General features: G+C 46.3%; 1 protein-coding gene across 1 annotated transcript in view; it reads left to right on the top strand.

Annotated features, from left to right (window-relative positions):
- Positions 1-5,798, top strand: part of ube2g2 (ubiquitin-conjugating enzyme E2G 2) — a 29,114-nt gene extending 23,316 nt beyond the window's left edge. Inside the window, exon 6 of the mRNA XM_080412592.1 lies at positions 1,879-5,798. Coding sequence (XP_080268718.1) covers positions 1,879-1,991 — 113 coding nt within the window. The 3' untranslated portion in view covers positions 1,992-5,798. The remainder of the gene's footprint in view (positions 1-1,878) is intronic.
- Positions 5,799-19,183: the final 13,385 nt, after the last annotated feature.

The raw sequence follows: 19,183 nt of genomic DNA, 5'->3' as shown, positions 1-19,183 counted from the left end.
CACTGACAGACTTATTTCGATTTTCTTATCTTTTTAGTCACAGTCACAGAATATTTATCTCCATTATGATCGATCCCCTGATGATTGCTAATCACTGAGGGTTATACTGTGTGGTTTCACAAATGCCAACGAGGTCATCGCGACCTCGTTGACATTAATTGTCTGCCTTTGAAAATAGCATGTCTGGGCCAAAAATACATAGTAAAAAAAAAAGTACACAGGAGCCGATATACAGCCTTTTTAAGTAATAAGTTAAACAGGAAGTGAATGGAGCAGCAAATCTTCGGATCATGATATCTTGGGTTCTGAATAAAAAAAATTAAAAAAATGTTTTAATCAAAATTAAAAAAACTTGTGATAACTCGTTCTTGGCACTCAGAGAGTTAACACATTGACTGCCATGGATGTAATATGATGTCATCATGGTGTTTTTAGTGATTACGCTAGAGGGCGCTCTTCACCAACCTATGAATGATGCCTTGACTTCCAGAGAAGGATCCACGCGGAAATGATGTCATCTAAAACATTCCCACCCCTTCAGCTACAATGTTATCACATTTATAAAAATCCTTTTCTCTCTTCTTACCCCAGATTGCGTTTTTGTGAAAAAAGGAGGAAAAAAACGAGCCACATTAAACTGCAGAACGATAACCACAGAACGATAACCACAGAACGATAACCACAGAACGATAACTACAGAACGATAACTACAGAACGGAGCACTGTGTTAGATAACTACAGAACGATAACTACAGAACGATAACTACAGAACGGAGCACTGTGTTAGATAACTACAGAACGATAACTACAGAACGATAACTACAGAACGATAACTACAGAACGATAACCACAGAACGATAACCACAGAACAATAACCACAGAACTACAGATAACTACAGAACTACAGAACGATAACTACAGAACGATAACTACAGAACGGAGCACTGTGTTACGATGTTTTTTTTCCGGTGGAAAGAAGAAAGACGTCTTTCCGCAGAGACATCGTATGTTTACATCCGTTTTGAACAATACATTCTGTGGATCGTCAACGTGTTGAACAATACATTGTGTGGATCGTCAACGTGTTGAACAATACATTCTGTACATCGTCAACGTGTTGAACAATACATTCTGTGGATCGTCAACGTGTTGAACAATACATTCTGTACATCGTCAACGTGTTGAACAATACATTCTGTACATCGTCAACGTGTTGAACAATACATTGTCTGGATCGTCAATGTGTTGAACAATACATTGTGTGGATCGTCAACGTGTTGAACAATACATTGTGTGGATCGTCAACGTGTTGAACAATACATTCTGTGGATCGTCAACGTGTGTTGAACAATAAGTTAACAATGCAACTCAAAATCTACTCTAAAGGTGACTGGCAGCCGGTGCAGTGCAGCTACTTAGCTCTGTTCTCATAGTCCTAGATCTCCTAGCCCTAGATCTCCTAGTCTTAGTCCTAGGTCTCCTTGTCCTAGATCTCCTAGTCCTAGATCTCCTTGTCCTAGATCTCTTAGTCCTAGTCCTAGAACTCCTAGTCTTAGATCTCCTAGTCCTAGATCTCCTTGTCCACAGCAATGAGTGTGACAGCCGCATTCTGCACCAGCTGCAGGAGGTGTACGGATCCCCTGCTTCTACTTGAGCCTCAAAACTAAATCCAGTAGATCACCCTGGTTCGACCCAATGCTACTCCTCCTCTCCTTCTCTGCTGTTCCATCCTTCCTTACCTCACTTTATGTGGTTCCTCTCCTCTCTCTCTCTCTCTCTCTCTCTCTCTCTCTCTCTCTCTCTCTCTCTCTCTCTCTCTCTCTCTCTATGTCTCTCTCTATCTCTCTCTCTCTCTCTATGTCTCTCTCTCATGTGCAGAGCCTAATGATGAGAGTGGAGCTAACGTAGATGCCAGTAAGATGTGGCGTGAGGACAGAGAACAGTTCTACCAGCTCGCCCAGCAGATCGTACGCAAGTCCCTGGGCCTCTGAGGACCCCCTGGCCATGCCCACCTCCACCTCCTGACCACGCCCACCTCCACCCCCTGACCACACCCACCTCCATCACTGCTGACACATGCGTGCGTGTGTGTGTTTGTGTTTGTGGGCGTGTGTGTGTGTGTGCGCGCGCGTGTGATCGTGTGTGCGTGCGTGCGTGCGTGTGCGTTTGCGTGCGTGCGTGTATATGCGCGCGCGCGTGTGTGTGTGTGTGTGTGTGTGTGTGTGTGTGTATGCGTGTGTGTGTGTGCGTGCATGCGTGCGTGCTTGCGCCGTGCGTGTGTGTGTGCGTGTGTGTGTCTACCGCCTGCCTGTTGCTTCACTGTCCTCTCTCAGCCTTGCAGGGCTCAACCAAGGGGTCAAAGTTCACACCAAAGGAGATCCAGTTTAATAAAAGTGTGAAATGGTGAACAAGGGGTTTTATTAATAACTAATTTAGTTACAGTAACTGAAGGGGGGTACACCAAAAACTCGAACGGCCATGTTGTCGTCGTGGAAACCAGTTGTTTTGACCTTTGAACTTTTGCATGGAACTCTCCTTAGCTTAAAGGGACATTTCACTTTTCCAACATGCTAGGGGTCATTTTAACGTCTAATCAGGCTTCTTTGTTTCACCTTCAGACAGTTTATAAGTGTCTTCATTCACTATTTAGATATTTGATATTCCTATACAAACCCATTGTAACTTCAAACTCTATTTTAACCATGATAGATTCATCTAAAACAGTGGTTTTCAACCTTTTTCGCGTCAAGGACTCCCAAATTGACACATATTAGCCCAGGGACCCCCATTTGAAAAGATATGGCAGGGACTCAACCAGTTTGATATCTTGGGGGTCCCAGTCTACACTGTATTATCATCATTAGTGTTCATTTAACTCTGAGAGTGGACCCTAACGGGTCCATTCCATTTGTACACTCTCAGAGTTACAGACCTGTAAGGGTCCAGTTGGTTCCATTTGCACACTCTCAGAGTTACAGACCTGTAAGGTCCATTTGGTTCCATTTGTACACTCAGAGTTACAGACACATAAGGGTCCATTTGGTTCCATGTGTACACTCTCAGAGTTACAGACCTGTAAGGGTCCAGTTGGTTCCATTTGTACACTCTCAGAGTTACAGACCTGTAAGGTCCATTTGGTTCCATGTGTACACTCTCAGAGTTACAGACACATAAGGGTCCATTTGGTTCCATTTGTACACTCTCAGAGTTGCAGACACACATAAAGGCCTTTACAGACAAGGTGCGATTTTTCGCATGGAAAAAACGGACAATATCATTTTTTAAATGAACACATGGTTCTATAAAATGAATATCAAATAGAGTACAGAAGTCCTGACGTCACTCGTTCATCCCCTGGGTCGTAAAGTAATTTCTCTATGGAGAATAACATTGGGTCATCTTAGAATCGTCTCATATAAGAATTGTGGTCCAAAAATAAACAAACTGTCTCTGCGATATTGTCAGGGAGGAGGTTCTGTATCGTTTATGATAGTCAGTCACTTATATTTGATACAGGCTGTTTCTGGCGAAAATGTAACTCGGCGGAAGTAACATCAGTGTTTTCTCACCGTCAGTTGATGCTTCATATCCATAAGAGTCAAACCGCCGGGGTCATTTGTTTATTTTTAGAACACAGTTCTTATTTGACGCGATATTAAACACGTCTATGGGAATTCAGAATGGGGGTGGAAAACCGCGAACCAGGTAGGATGTGTAAATTACGTCAGACTTCGGTGCTCTATATCTAAATAGTGAATGAAGCAACTTAAACACTGTCTGTGGTGAAACGCAGAAGACTGAGGTGACGATAAAATGACCCCAAACATGTTGTAAAGTGAATTATCCCTTTAAAACCATTTAGACCGGGAAATAATTTTTAGATTTCTTTGGCTTTAAAAAAAATAGCAGATGTACAAGCTCGTAGTGCGGCACCGAGTGCCACACTACGAGCTTTTAGATCTGCCATTTTTTGAAGAATCGTGTACATTTGTGCAAAAATGTCTGTTTTTTGAAAAAAATTATGTTGCTGTAATATCAGTGGTGCTCCAACTTTTTCATGTCAAGGACCCCTAAAATGATGTATTTGGCCGCGGACCCCCATCTCAAAACATGTTGTTCCAGGGACCCCCCCCCCCAGAAGCACAGATCAGAGTAAAAAATTATCGTTTTAAAACATATATATATATTCAAAGATTAGCAAAAAAAAATACGATTAAAAAAAAATAGCAGATCTACAAGCTCATAGCGTGGCACTCGGTGCCGCGCTATGAGCTTGTAGATCTGCTATTTTTTTAATAGCCCAAAGAAATCTTAAAATGACACAGATGTGCTCCCGGTCTTAAAGGGTCTACTGGCCCCTGATAATTGGACGGACGGACGGACGGACGGACAGACGGAGACTGAAGAGGCCGGGTGCTGACGGTCATAATATGAACTGTTCTGGGATCAGCTCCCAGGAACGTGGCGGAGCCGAACCGCCCTTAACGGACGACAACAAGACACTTTTCTTCTTCACACTTGGCTGTAAAAAAATGTTTTATTCATGTTTTGTTAAAGGAAGACTTCACCCATTTTCAACCTGTCTTCATATAATTGGTCCTCACTAATGCTCATTAATAATATGGCACCATTTTTGTCTACTCAGTCTGTGTCTCAGAGGAGGGCTGTGGGCAGTTCAGAAACCCGCCTATCGGTGACATCATTGATGGGGAATCCAAGCTAATAGGGCATAGCAGTGGCGGCCATTTTCTGGTTCCACTCCAAAATAGTCAATGCATTTTTCCCATTGACATTTCCAAAAATATTTATATCAATTCATTTAAGCCTAGAATCAAGCCATCCAGGGTCCTGGTGAATCATGACCATAAAACATTTTTTTCTGTGATTCTTTTTTATTTTATATTTAATTATATGATATACTATATTTGATAAATACCCTTTGTTTTTGCCGTTTTCAAAAAAGTGTTTTCACAGAATCAAACGTTTTATGGTCATGATTCACCAGGACCCTGGATGGCTTGATTCTAGGCTTAAAATAATTGATATAGATAGATATATTTTTGGAAATGTCAATGGGAAAAATGCATTGACTATTTTGGAGTGGAACCAGAAAATGGCCACCACTACTATGCCCTATAGAAACTTCAGGCTTTCTATTCCTTGAAAGATATCATGCTATAATGGAAGCCATTGTTCTCGCCTTTTTAAAAATTGAAATAAAGTAATTGAAATATTGAAGAGGTAAAAACACATTCGTAACGATGATGTCACTAGTAGAAATGACACAACTTTATCAGGAGCATTAGCATTGAAAATGGGTGAAGTCGTCCTTTAATGTTTATAATGTTTAGAGCCACGCCCGCTCCTTTCCCTTCTGCTTTCTCTACTGTCAATCAATCAATCACTGTCTCTCTCTTACGGGGCTGGGAGATCTATCCATCTGATATCAGTATTGTCTTACCAAAGCTAAATAAAAACCAAGCAATGATGACTAAAACTATGACTAAATACACTGACAATTAGCAGCACTGACCTTACTGGGCTAATGGTGTTAAATATGACAAACTATAGAGACGCTGCAGTGACATCAACATAACATCCTTTGTTTTCATGCTAAAGAAACGTAATGCCTCCCTTTTTTCCATTGCTAGGAATTATTTATGGCCAGAGAGTTGATTTCCCCCCTTTTGACAACAATATGATGCTATGAAAAATAGCAGCTATACAAGCTATGTGCCTGTATAGCTGCTATTTTTTAATAGCCAACAAAATCTGAAATTGACAGAGATGCGTTCCCAGTCTTAATGTTTTAACCCATTAAGACCTGAAGCTGATTCTACAAATGTCTTCTAAATCTAAAATAAAAAACAGTGTTTTGAAAATAATGTAAAAAATATTTTTTTCACGATTTTTCAAAAATAGCGGATCTACAAGCTCATAGCGCGGCACCGAGTGCTTGTATAGCTTGTATATCTGAGCTTGATATCTGAGCTTGTATATCTGCTATTTTTTAATAGCCAAAGAACTCTAAAGTGACACAGATGCATTCCAGGTCTTAATGTTTTGAAGAGATTCCTAAGCAAATAATTTGATGACCAGCGGACCAGTAGGCATCCGCTTCCGGTAGGAGACACAATGGAGACTCCTACCGGAACCGCTGCCGGTCATGAAATGATTGGCTCAGGAATGTGACACAAAAAATAAAATAAAATGTCCACAAATTCACACAGTGGTGCTTTGTCTGACAGACAGAGGACAACACCTCTAGTATAATCACCTCTAGGGCTGATTATAGACCTGCTGGCGTTCAGCGCCCGGCCATTAGACCTGTTGTTAGGCTCTATTAGGGCCATGTGCCTGCCCGGACTGGCCGCACACACACACACACACACACGCACACACACACACACGCGCACGTTCTCCCCGTGTCTCCTAAGGTAGGTACCCTCACAAAAACATGCAGTAATCCTGGTCACTATACTGCCTCCCCCTGGCCAGCCGGGGCGCCTGATGGAGGGGAGGGGAACTGTTTGGAATAACGTGTTCCTTCCACGCGCTACGTCCAACCAGGGAAACTCTCCCCTGTCAGGTGACAAGAAGGTCAGTTGGCTCTCATGCATTGAAGGAGGCATGAGCTCGGCCCTGGCCTCCCTAGGTTGGCAGAGGGAAGGTAGTGCCCAGGATTACATAGACAATTGGCACTGGGTGTAAAAAATAGGGTTACAAAATCATGGGATAAAAATAAAAAGTAAAAAAACACACACACGCACACAGGACACAGGACACTGAGCAGTGGTGAAAAAAGTACTCAAATGTTTTACTTAAGTAAAAGTATCAATACTGCAATATAGAAATACTCTTTTACAAGTAAAAATCCTGAATTGAAAATGTACTTGAGTAAAAGTACAAAAGTATTGGCATCAAAATGTACTTAAATGTAAAAGTACTCACTGTGCAGAATGTCCCATTTCCAATCTTCAAATGTATAAAAAATCTTTTGAAGATAGCCGATCTACAAGTTCACATTGTGAGCTTGTAGATCGGCTATTTTCAAATGGCCGAAATGTATATACAGGGCTGAAGTGGTTAAGGTATGAGGTTAAGGTCGTTTTAGGACGACGGTTCCATTTCTCATTGGAGAGGTTGCGCGATGGCCTGGAGAGAAGAAGGACCAATGTTAACTTTTTGCTTGATATTGTTTGATGGCGAAACAATCATGACTGATACACATGATACACATGAAAGAAGACCCTTCACAGCTAAAAGACAATTTTAAATTGTAAGAATCTGTTCAGAATTGAATGAGTACGGCTATAGTTAAATGTGAACCTCTTTCTGCTATAAATATGCATCCACCATTCTGCGCGCCCATCGGCTGCGACGTTTCCTTTTTGCCACACACTTCATGGAGTACATTTTTATGTACCGAATTAACCAAATTAATGTATCAAAAACCCAAAATAAAAGGGGGAAAAAACTGTTGGCTCTCATGCATTGAAGGAGGCATGAGCTCGGCCCTGGCCTCCCTAGGCTCGTGGGGGGAGTGTAGCGCCCAGGATCACAAATTGGCACCGGGTGAAAAAAGGGTTACAAAATCGAGGGATAAAAATTATTTAAAAAAAAGAAAATTTCCGCGCGTGCTGTGGGCACACTAGATTTTCCTGAAACTTGGCAGCTCTGCACATGTCCGTGCTTAGTAGTGCTGTCAAAATTGGCCTATCAAATCTCTAATTCGGCCACGGTTGGTGCTGAGAAGCGCTCGCTCCTGCGGGATGAAATGAATGATTCTATTCTATAGCGTCATTTATTAAGCATGTAATGGTTAAGCCCAGACTTGTCCAGGAGAACGGACGCTCCGAGGATCTGAGCCTGTGATGGAGGAACAATCTTTCCCTGTCCTTGACATGAAACAGGTTCTTATTGCGAACGCGGAAGGAGGCGCGGAAGGAGGCGCGGAAGGAGGCGCGGCCGCGCCTCCGACCAAGTGGAGCTTACTATATCATCGTGCTTGCGTTGTGTGTCTGTCCCATATTTATGGTCTTTCCGTCTGGCGTCTGTGTTCACGCTCTCATTCTCTCATTGGCTCGCACCCCCATGTGACTCGAAACTCTGTGCTGAAATGCCAGCAGCTGCACTGCCTGTATACAGCCGACAGAGTGCGGCAGAGTGCACTACTACAGTGTGGTTGAAATATGGCAGCCACAGTCAATCTGCGTTCGCCTCCAGCGTTCGCGCGTCTTACTTGTAATCAAAAGAATCTATTCAGTCAGATGAAACGTTTTTTTGTTTAAATACAATTAAGGTAGCCTACATGAGAAATGTGACAAGTAGTATAGGCTAGCCTAAGTTTTACCGTGTCTGGTAGACTGGTACCAATACAAAGCTTGTAGATCTGCTATTTTTGCTATTTTTGAATTGGAATCGAGATATTATTTTTTTTTGCTATTTGTGAATTGCAATCCTGAAAAGTAACATTTTTATTTAATTTCAAATGCATTTAGTTACTTATGTTAACTTTACAAACTTAAATACAAATACATTGGACATAAAAAAGACAATATCATGTTAATACTAGTCATTAAGCTACTATAGAGTGAAGTAATTAAAGCGGGTCATGTTTGCATGTTTGGTATTGTAACAGTTGAAATCAATAATATATCACTATTCTGATATTAACCTGTGGGCCGCATTAAGTGTAGGTGGGGGCCGCCAGTTGCCCATGTATGGCCTAACCCCTAACCTGGCGTCACCAGTCTTTCCACCACGGAGGAAAGCCTGGTGTTCATTCTAGAACTGAGCCGTGGGATCCGGTTTAGGGGGGGGGGATCCTGTTCCGGAGGTTTTCTTCCGGTTGGCGTCACATTGTTTTTGTTCCCCACAGAATTAATGTTAGTTTTAGTTCAATTAGTTTAGTATTTTTTTTCCAGATTTTGTCCAAACATCACGCACATCGGTACATGTGATCTCTATAGTCACGTGATCCAGACGGATCTGTCTGATTTTTCAAGCATCCTGATTGGCTAAGATCGGCATCTAAACTCTGCAGGAGGTGGCCCGTCTTGAACAAAATGCCCCGCGAATCATGAACGCAGCGTCCGGTTGCCGTGAAACTTTGCCCGCACATTCCCACCAGGCCGAGGAAGACATGCCATCCTTTTCACATTGTCCTGTTATAGCGCCACCATAGGGAGGCCGATATTTGCTAAACTATTTGTTTTATATTACTCCTGCAGATTTTGTCCAAACATCACACAAATCGGTACACAGTATCTCTATAGTCATGTGAATATGAGTCTCATATTCCATCATGATTGCTGCATTCTGAACATTGCTGGTCCACAATAACCAGTGGTGTAAAGTAACTAAGTACGTGTACTCAAGTACTGTACTTAAGTACAATTTTGAGGTATTTTTTACCATACTGGAGTATTTTAAATTTTCAGTACTTCTACTTCTACTCCACTACATCTCAGAGGCAAATATTTTACTTTTACGCCACCACAATTATTAGACAACTAGGGGTTACGTAGGTAACCCCAGTTTTATTAGTTCCGTAGTAAGATACTTACTTATGGGATATCATCGCTCTCTAGCGATGCACAGAGCACAACACATGAACTCCCGGTTACAAATCTTCGATTGGCTAGGGTTCTGTGACGCAAACCGGAAGCGTTTGGGTTATAAAACCCCCTGCGTCACTAGGTTCGTCCTCTTAAACCCTTCACTCTGCACGCTAGTTGAAGCGCACAGAAGGGGTATTTGGTAAGTATCTTACTACGGAACTAATAAAACTGGGGTTACCTACGTAACCCCTAGTTATTATTTTCTATTTCATTCCCTTTCACCCCCGGACCTGGCCCAGCCAGTCCCGGGGAAGCAGAAAGGAGACTACCAGCCGGGGGAAGAGGCCAGCCCCAGGCATGCGCCACCCTCCCCTGACTATAGCCACCCCACCCCACCCAGACCGCGAGTGACACCCGTAGTGCCATCATGGTCAAGCTGGGGTCACAGAGGTCAAGACCTCTGTCAAGGTTTCACAATGGCGGGCCAGCAGAAGGAGAAAACGTGCCCCAAAGTACGTACACTACCTCCCTGGCCGCCAATGGCCTCCACACCCAAGACTGTGGACATCAACCCAGATGCCGCCACACCTTGGTTGTGGAAGAAAAGCCCCCACTAGCTATCACGCCAGTCCCAGACACCCAGGCCAGGCCAGGTTCCAACAGGAACCTCCTAACGATTGTCTGAAAACTGCAGGCAACCTGGGCTCACAGAGAGCGCCTGCATGCCAACGCGTGTAGCTTACAGGGAACCAAGACCCGTCCACCGGCCTAATCCATTTAGAGCCGGCCAAGCCTTTCACAGGCCAGACCCAAAGGTCCAATGTCTGAGGGTGCTCGTGAAATACCTCATCCCCGCCCTGTCTCAGAAGGTCTCTGAACAGCGGGAGAGGCCATGGCTCGGCGTAGAGGAGAGGAGTAATCTCCGATCTCCACACACCCCATGCTGGAGCCACCAGCAGCACAGTCCCGCCCTGGATCCTGATCCTCTCCAACGTTGGAGGGATCAGTTCCAAGGGCGGGAAGGCATACAGCAGAACGTCCGGCCAGACGTGCGCCAAAGCATCCACCCCCAAGGAGAAGTCCTTGTGACTCATCGAGAAGAACCGTGGGCACTTCGCGTTCCCAAACATGCAAACAAGTCGACCTGAGCCCGTCCGAACCGGACCCAGATCAGGTTCGCAACCTGCGAGTTGAGAGACCACTCCTCGTACCGAAGCTCGCCTCTAGACAGCAGATCCGCTCCGCTGTTGAGGAGGCCCGGTACATGGGAGGCGCGTAGCGAGGCTAGTCGCGACATGCTCCAGAGCGTCAGTTCGCGTGCTAATTTGTCCAACACAACGGAGCCCAGGCCCCCTTGCTTGTTGACATAGCACATCGTAGTGGTGTTGTCCGTTCTGACCAGAACATGGCACCCCACAATGCGGCTCTCGAACCGTTCGAGAGCGAGGAAGAATGCCAACAGCTCCAGGTAGTTGATATGGTACTCCTTCTGAGCGGAGTTCCACACCCCCCTGGCTGAGTAGCCTTCGTAGACAGCCCCCCAACCTGAGAGGCTAGCGTCCGTGGTGATCACTTTTCGTGACACTACCGCGCCTATCCTGACCCCTTCGGACAGGAAGGACGCCTAGGACCACGGCTGCAGCGTCGTTACGCACCAGGGAGGTGGCTTGTTGGGATGGGATCAAGACACTCTTTTGAGTGAGTGTTGATCGTGAACCCCAGGGATGTTAGGTGCGCAATGGACAACACTGTGTGCCGCGCCACCTCTTCCCTCGACCCCGCTGCCAACAGCCAGTCATCTATGTACGTCGCCAGACGGAGACCCTGTTGGCGCAGCGGGGCAATAGCCGCGTCCGTGCATTTCACAAAAACCAGAGGGCTTAGCGACATGCCGAACGGGAGCACCGTGTATTCGTATATTTTGCCTTCAAAGCCAAAACGCAGGAACTTCCGGTGTGAGGGGTAGATTGGGACGTGAAAATAGGCATCCTTGAGATCTATACTCGTCCACCAATCTCCTTGACGTATCGAGCGTAACAACGTGGCCGTTGTCAGCATTCAAAAATTGAAGACCTTCAGAAATCTATTTAAACCTTTTAGGTTCAGAATAGGTCTTACGCCCCCCCCTTTCTTTTTCACCAGGAAATATTCCGAATAGAAACCCCACCGGCTCTGATTCGGGGATAATTCTCTGATTGCACCCTTGTTCAGTAGTGACACAACTTCCTCTCTCAGCGTTTTAGCGGCTTGGCCTGACGCTCGAGAGAAAATAACCTTGTCTGTTAAGGGAGGTTTGCTGGAAAATTGCAACCTGTACCCCTTTTGGACCGTGCGCAGCACCCAGGGGTTCGGTTTGCAAGCTTTCCATCGCGCTATGCAACGAGCTAGAGGGTTGGTGGGGGCTAATGACGTCACCTGCTCCAAGGAGCGCTGTCCCGTTACCAAGGTAACTCGTGATACTTCCGGTCCGATCGTTCTGATCATTGGGAAGGCGTCCACGAGGGGCAGCAGTGGTAGCCTCTGTCCGTGCAACGCACGCGATGAGCTCACCGCCTTGGAGGACGTGCCTGTTTCCATGGGAACGGGAGGCGTCGTCACTCCGGGCGACGTGACAGCGGAACCCTTCCTCTGTGTTGTTGTTACCCGGAACGATACTTTTGCCCCACCCGGGGAGTGTCGATGGGGTAACACCGGGGCCCTCCGACCTGTCAACTTCCGCCTCTTGACATCTGCCATCTTAGGGAGGTCGACTGGGGCGGACCTTTTGTGCGGTGTTGCTGTTGTTACACGGAACGAGACTTTCATCCCACTAGGGAAGTCTTGGTGGTGTAACACCGGGGCCTTCTGGAATGTACACTTCCGCCTTTCCTCGTCCGCCATTTTGGGGAGGTTGAGGGAGGCCGCCATTTTGGCCTTCGACCGTCCTACAGATGAGCTTTGCAGCCATCTGCCGGACGGAAGAAGGAACTGCAATGGCGCAGTTAGAAAAGTTTTATTCACAGAGGGCCCCTGTTTCACATTCTGAAAACAACACTTTAGAGACATTTGATTCATAGCAATAGGTTCTACTACCTGCATTTGATTCATCATGTTCATGGCACGCACAGGACCTGTCCCTACAGTGTTCGGAATGCCGTCCAGGGTGCAAACCGAACACTGAGGTCTCATAGCAGAGATTTGAGGACAGGGCACCCCATTTGCTTCGGGGTACGATCTGCCTCGATCAATCGCATGAGAAGAAATGAGCATTTGTGATTTTGGCAATAGATTTATTCCACACACAGGATGCACATTTGACACACACATATCAGACTCAAAGGACACCGTGGCAACCGTATTGTCTTTAGTCTCTTTTAGTCTCTGTGTACCCGCGGAGCCGCCCGTGGCCCTGTCCGTCGGGGCAAGAAAAGCGCCAGGTCTGTTCCCCAAGTGGGGAGCTGACCCCGCATGATGCCACTTGGCCGTGACGGGATCAGCCAAAAACTGTCACTTACCCCCGTTGTCCTTACGTGGAGGCTTAGTCGGAGGGGGGGTTTGGTGGTCCTTGCGCTTTCTTATGTCTCCCACACCTAGAGAACCGTAGGGACGCTCCCAGGAGCTGGTTCTCACGGAGGAAGACCTGGACGCACCTTGCCTACGTCCAGTGGCGGTGGGGGCGAGTACATCAGCGGCTGCCTCCTGCCTCTGTTGCTCCTCCACCTGCGTTCTGCCGATCAGATCCGAGGCGGTGTCGAACAGGTTGTGGGCCTGGAGTGGAAGGGCAAGAAGTCCTGTAGACACGTTTGCCCTCGATTCCGTGGCAAGGTCCAGCCATTGGACCCTTTCCAGGTCCGCAGTGAGGGCCATGGCCCGACCGGTCCACATTAGTCCCTGGCAGGTGCAGAGGATCGCGATCTGTACCAGTCTGTCTAGTTCTGTCGCATCCTCCACCCACTCCTTGTGGACCACCGACGCAGGCTTTCTCTCTACCAGGGGTTTAGCCATCAGCTCCTTGCGTCTTACGGCGGCTGACCCCTGTAGAAGCGACACCGTGTTGAGCGCCTCTGCAGCCGAGCCCGAGGCTTTGTACAGAGTGTCTGATTGTACTGATCCGATCCTCGCCCGCTCGATGGTGGTCGCCAGGGTAGGATCCATGGGAGGGAGGCCTGAGACCCCCAGGTCCGCACCGGAGAGGATCTTAAGCGCGAAGCCCAGCTTCTCCGGTTCCTTCTTCCCTCTCCGACACGAGTAGTGCAGGGCCGTACGGACTCCATCCGCCTCGGGCAGGAGTTTGGAAGCGACCTGTCGGGGAATGAGGGGTGCCAGGCCTTGGAAACCCGGGATGGGGGCCCCGATGGACACTTTTACGGCCTCTATGGGCTGCTCCAGGCCGCATCTGGAGATCGCCCGTTTCAGCACGGCCGAGACGGGCTCGAGAGGCTCCTTTGCCTGGCTAGGAGCCTCCGCCCTCATCGCTGCAGGCACAGGAGGACCCGGACTGGCCATCGTTACCTCCTGTGCCCGGTGGGAAGTGAACTCGTTCTCCTCCTCGTCGCGGAAGGCGTCCTCTCCCCCGAGGTCCTCGCCGTCCGAGCTGCCCTATGGCGTTGGTGTGTCGCCCCAGGCGAGAAGAGAGAAGGGGGGAGAGGAAGGAGGAACACAGCAGCCGAGTAATGGCCCACTGGTCTCGGCTGGGGTGGCTTGGTCCGGCACCGAAGGTAACGCCCCAGGTGCAGCTTTGCTCCGGACCTTCCTCCTGGCACCGCTGGACCTCGGGGCATCCTGTCGCGGTAGGCCTGCGGACCCAAGGCCTGCACTCACCACCGACGCCGTGGAGCCCATGGCGAGGCTAGCGTCGGGGTGAGCGCCGCCGCTGCTGCTGGAGGCCGCCAGCCCTCTGGCTCTGGAAAGGCGATGCTCCAGCTGATGAACTGTGAAGTCATCGCAGGGCTTGCACGCGTCCTCGTCTCCTGGGTTGTTCAGGGCGAGCCACGCGTGGTTGGGTCCCAGGCACAGGATGCATAGACGGTGGCGATCGTCCGCTGCTACAGGTAGGCCGCAGCCTACTAGGCGGCAGACACGAGCGGCAGACACGAGGCCGCAGACACGAGGCGCCTCCATCTTCTCCTCTCTGTTTAGGCACGAGGTTGAGACAAAAGGCTAGCTAGCACTAGCCTAGCTTAGCTGTTAGCCTTTAAGCGGCCTACTAGCCTGGCTAATAGTCCATGGGCCAGACGAGATGTCGGTACCCGAAAGGTGGCAAAGGTTACTTATCATTTTTGAGAAGCTCTATGTCTGTAGATAACATTTTGGTATGATAACCCTTCCTGAGTCACAGCTAAATTGGTGTTATCAGCTGCTGCAGTTACCCTCCCCCATTGAAAAAAAGCCATTTTAGATGCAGGTGCATATCTTGGTATTGGCTCCTGTTGAGTACATATTTCAATATTTTTCACTATAGTGTTTGGTATCATTTTTAAGGGGACACTTTAAGCTTTCATTCAAGCCCTTTTGTGTATATGTAGGACAAGTACAGTGGTTACTGGAGCTCTTCAAACTTCGAATAAAACATTTTTTACACAATATTTGCCTAAATCATATATTTTCTTTTAGTCCTGTGCCATCAAGAAACATCAGTGGCACAAAACACAAAATCTGGAATGCTGACATGACCCTAAGGATTCAGGAAATGTATAATTTACCCATATTATTTCATTCTGAGGGACAGATTTCCAGCCTTATATTAAACAAGCAGTTTTAATGCGAAACTAATCGGACTATAGTCAGTTACAACACAGACTCGTTTTAAGTATTTGTTCAATAGTAGCATTTTATAATAAAGCAGTTCATGAGTCACAGTAGTAGTCAGATCAACATGAAAGTATGTGCATGAAATGATGTGTCATTTTATCTACATATACTGTATATCAGCAGTAACAACAGTGTAGTAACATCAACAGTATATAGATATAGTCTATATTGTGCAACATTGGGTTGATCGCACTATACAAGAGACTTCAGTCCCTTGTGCCAACCCACTTTTATTAGCTTTTTTCTCTTTTTTCCTTATGTCCTTGTTCATGGTTTAGCTGCCGGGTAGATGTTTTTTACAAGCCTAGGGCCATGTCACACATTAAAACTGGTCATCAATTTCTTCATCTGACTCCCCAAGTTCAAATTCTGGTTGTGGATCTTCTGCCTGTTTTTAGTTGCTGCAGGTCTGCAACCTGCACATGTCGGTGCAGGTCAGTCCATTTGACAGGCACGTGCAGTCTGGACGCACACACTTGCAGGACAACGGCTCCAAGACCACATCTGGTGCTGATGGGGAACGCATCCAGTGAATGGCCAGCTTGCCATCATTGTCAGTCCATCCATGGAGAATAGGGCTTGGCACAACAGGAGATGCTTGTAGACAGCAGTTCTAGATTGCTGCCTGGTAGTTTGCCCGTTCAATAACACGTTTCTTTGCAGGTCATGTACAGGACTTTGCCTTGCAGCAGGTGTGTGTACTCTGGGAGTTTCCACTCGACTAGAAATTTCACTCGACCGGAAATTTGATTAGGCTTAATTTCCGCCACTGCCTTACATAGTGTCCACCAACAAGGTGCTTGTGCTCGAGTGTTGTGTCTGCACCCCGGTTGACTCGTTCTGCATCCTTGATGGAAGTCCTGCGGTAGACATCGAATACAGCATCAATACGTTCACTTTGTGCGCCTTCCTGGAGGACCCGGTTCAAAACTGACTTTGCCCCTTGTTTAAATGTTACGTTTTCACCATTCAGTTTTTGAACTAGGCTCATTCCGTTGATGATGCAAGTAGATGGAGTTGGGATGTGTTTTGCTGGAGACACATTCTTTTCCAGTTCTCTGGCAAGTGCATCCTTGTTGGTTTTCCGTGAAGTCCCATCAGCATTTGCCAGTGCCCATGGCAATGGGCCAAGTGGGTGAGCAAGAACATCCTTCATATTGACCTTCCTACTTTCAGCCACCAGGATCATGTGACTGAACAGGTTCCTATCAGCCTTTAGAACAACATTCTGACCACTCTTTCCATGAGATCTTTTTGTGTAGATATTGGAGAATGTTTTTAGGCTTTGCTTGGTCATCTTGTCATGGAATTTAACAGTTGGTGGGCCTTGTTTGTCTGAATACCTGGTAGGCCTCTTCGCCTATCTCAGGAGCTCTCGAGATCCATGGTCACATCAGGCGGAGCAATGGAGCCAGTGGAGAGGCCAACCAGATCAATGCCATTTGGAGCCACAGGATTGAGCCTGTTATTCTCCATAAGGTCAATGAAAGCCTTGATATCCTCATCATCTCTTTTGATCCTTGGACCCTGTAGATCTGGATGCATGGGACAGCTTGGAACTGCCTTGACCTATCGAGTCTCTCAGATGTCTGAGGAACACGGTTCTGTACTCGGCTGTAAGGTAATATTCAGTCACAGTTCCTGGCTTCAAGCTGAATCTCTTTGTCCCTCCAGCTGTCTGGGTGTCTTTGTTCACCGTTTCTTCTATGGCTTGGTCAACAGGGATTCGGGCAAAGGGATTGGCGGAGCCCATTTGAACTGAGAAACCCCCTTCCATGAATTAACAGGTGCAACTAACCCATGCCTAAAAGTTATTTAATCATATTTACTCTATTACCCCTTTTAAAATGTTTGTGACAGGACTTTAACACTTTTTAATTGTTTGCTGTTCTGTTTTCATGGGACTTAGTTAATTGTAATTTATGAATTACCATATTTATACCTGGATGAGTTAGAAATACATTAATTTATATTATAAATTATATCAATAAATTCAATCAAATTAAATGATATCACTGTGTCACACATTCATGTGTCAAAATGAAATGTGACCTTTGGTCTGTTTAGCTTCTTAAAATTGTTTGATAATATAAGGCTGAAAATCACCCCCGCAGAATGACATATTATAGGCAAATTATACATTTCCTGAATCCTTAGGGTCATGTCAGTATTCCAGGTTTTGTGTTTTGTGCCACTGATGTTTATTGGTGGCACAGGACTAAAAGAAAATATATGATTTAGGCAGATATTATGTAAACAATGTTGTATTCGAAGTTTGAAGAGCTCCAGTAACCACTGTACTTGTCCTACATATACACAAAAGGGCTTGAATGAAAGCTTAAAGTGTCCCCTTAAAAATGATACCAAACACTACAGTGAAAAATATTGAGATATGTACTCAACAGGAGCCAATACCAAGATATGCACCTGCATCTAAAATGGCTTTTTTCAATGGGGGAGGGTAACTGCAGCAGCTGATAACACCAATTTAGCTGTGACTCAGGAAGGGTTATCATACCAAAATGTTATCTACAGACATAGAGCTTATCAAAAATGATAAGTAACCTTTGCCACCTTTCGGGTACCGACGTCTCGTCTGGCCCATGGACTATAACAGCGTAGCTTCGAAAGCTTGCCTCGTGGCAGAAAACTCGAGAGGATAGGAAAAGGTAACGCGGGAGCGTTATATAACCAAAACAGAAAACTATTAGAACGAATCGCCCGTAGAGTGGCACTGGGTGCCCTCGCTCTGGGATCAGCTGGGATTCGAAGAGTTTTGTCGTGGTTGCTAGCTGTTGTTGCTTCAGGACTCGTGCGCTTCGCTGTTTGCAGAGTGAAGGAAGAGGACGAACCTACTGTAGTGACGCAGGGGGTTTTATAACCCAGCCGCTTCCGGTTTGCGTCACAGAGCCCTAGCCAATCGAAGATTTGTAACCGGGAGTTCATGTGTTGTGCTCTGTGCATCGCTAGAGAGCGATGATATCCCATAAGTAAGTATCTTAAGAAGGAACGAAATAATAACTTTAGTTACTAGTTACTTTGCAGATATAAATGATGACATTATAAAACATACATTAACCACTTTAGCCCTATTGTATACCTAGGCTATTTGAAAATAGCCGATCTACAAGCTCACAACGCGACACGTTGTGAGCTTGTAGATCTGCTATTTTCAAACATCGTAGTACTTTTTACTTTTGGTACTTTTAAGTTCATTTTGATACCAATACTGTAATTTTTTATTCTGGACTTTTACAGTACTTTGTAACAGACTATTTCTACCTTGCCGTATTGATACTTTTACTCAAGTAAAACGTTATTGTCTCCGCCAGGCCGAAAAGCATGGCGAGAGAGTATGTTTTACCCCTTGTCCGTCCGTCCGTTTGTCCTGTCCGTGTGTTAATAGCTAATCTCCGGCACCGTTGGCATCACACAAACTGTGCACACACACTCCCTGGATGCCAATTCAGAACCTCTGGCCCAAATTTTTCTCATGGGCCTCCTGTCATAGCGCCACCAGGAGGCCGATTTGTGCAAAACCCATTTTTTCCCATTACTCCTACAGATTCTATCCAAACGTCATGCAAATCGGTACACAGTATCTCTATAGTCATGTGATCAACACGGATCTGTCCGATTTCCCATATTCCATCCTCATTGGCTAAGGTTGGCTTCCAAAGTTTGCAGGATTGGTCCGTTTTGAACAAAAAGCCTCAATTCGTGAACGCAGCTTGCGATTTCCGTGAAATTTCACACGCACATTCCCACTAGGCCGAGGAAGAAATGCCACCCGTTTCACATTGGCCTGTTATAGCGCCACCAGCAGGTCT

This window comes from Gymnoscopelus braueri (assembly GCF_963280865.1).
Source record: "Gymnoscopelus braueri genome assembly, chromosome: 18".
In the NCBI taxonomy this organism is placed as follows: Eukaryota; Metazoa; Chordata; class Actinopteri; order Myctophiformes; family Myctophidae; genus Gymnoscopelus; species Gymnoscopelus braueri.
This window is presented reverse-complemented; position numbering and strand designations above follow the sequence as displayed.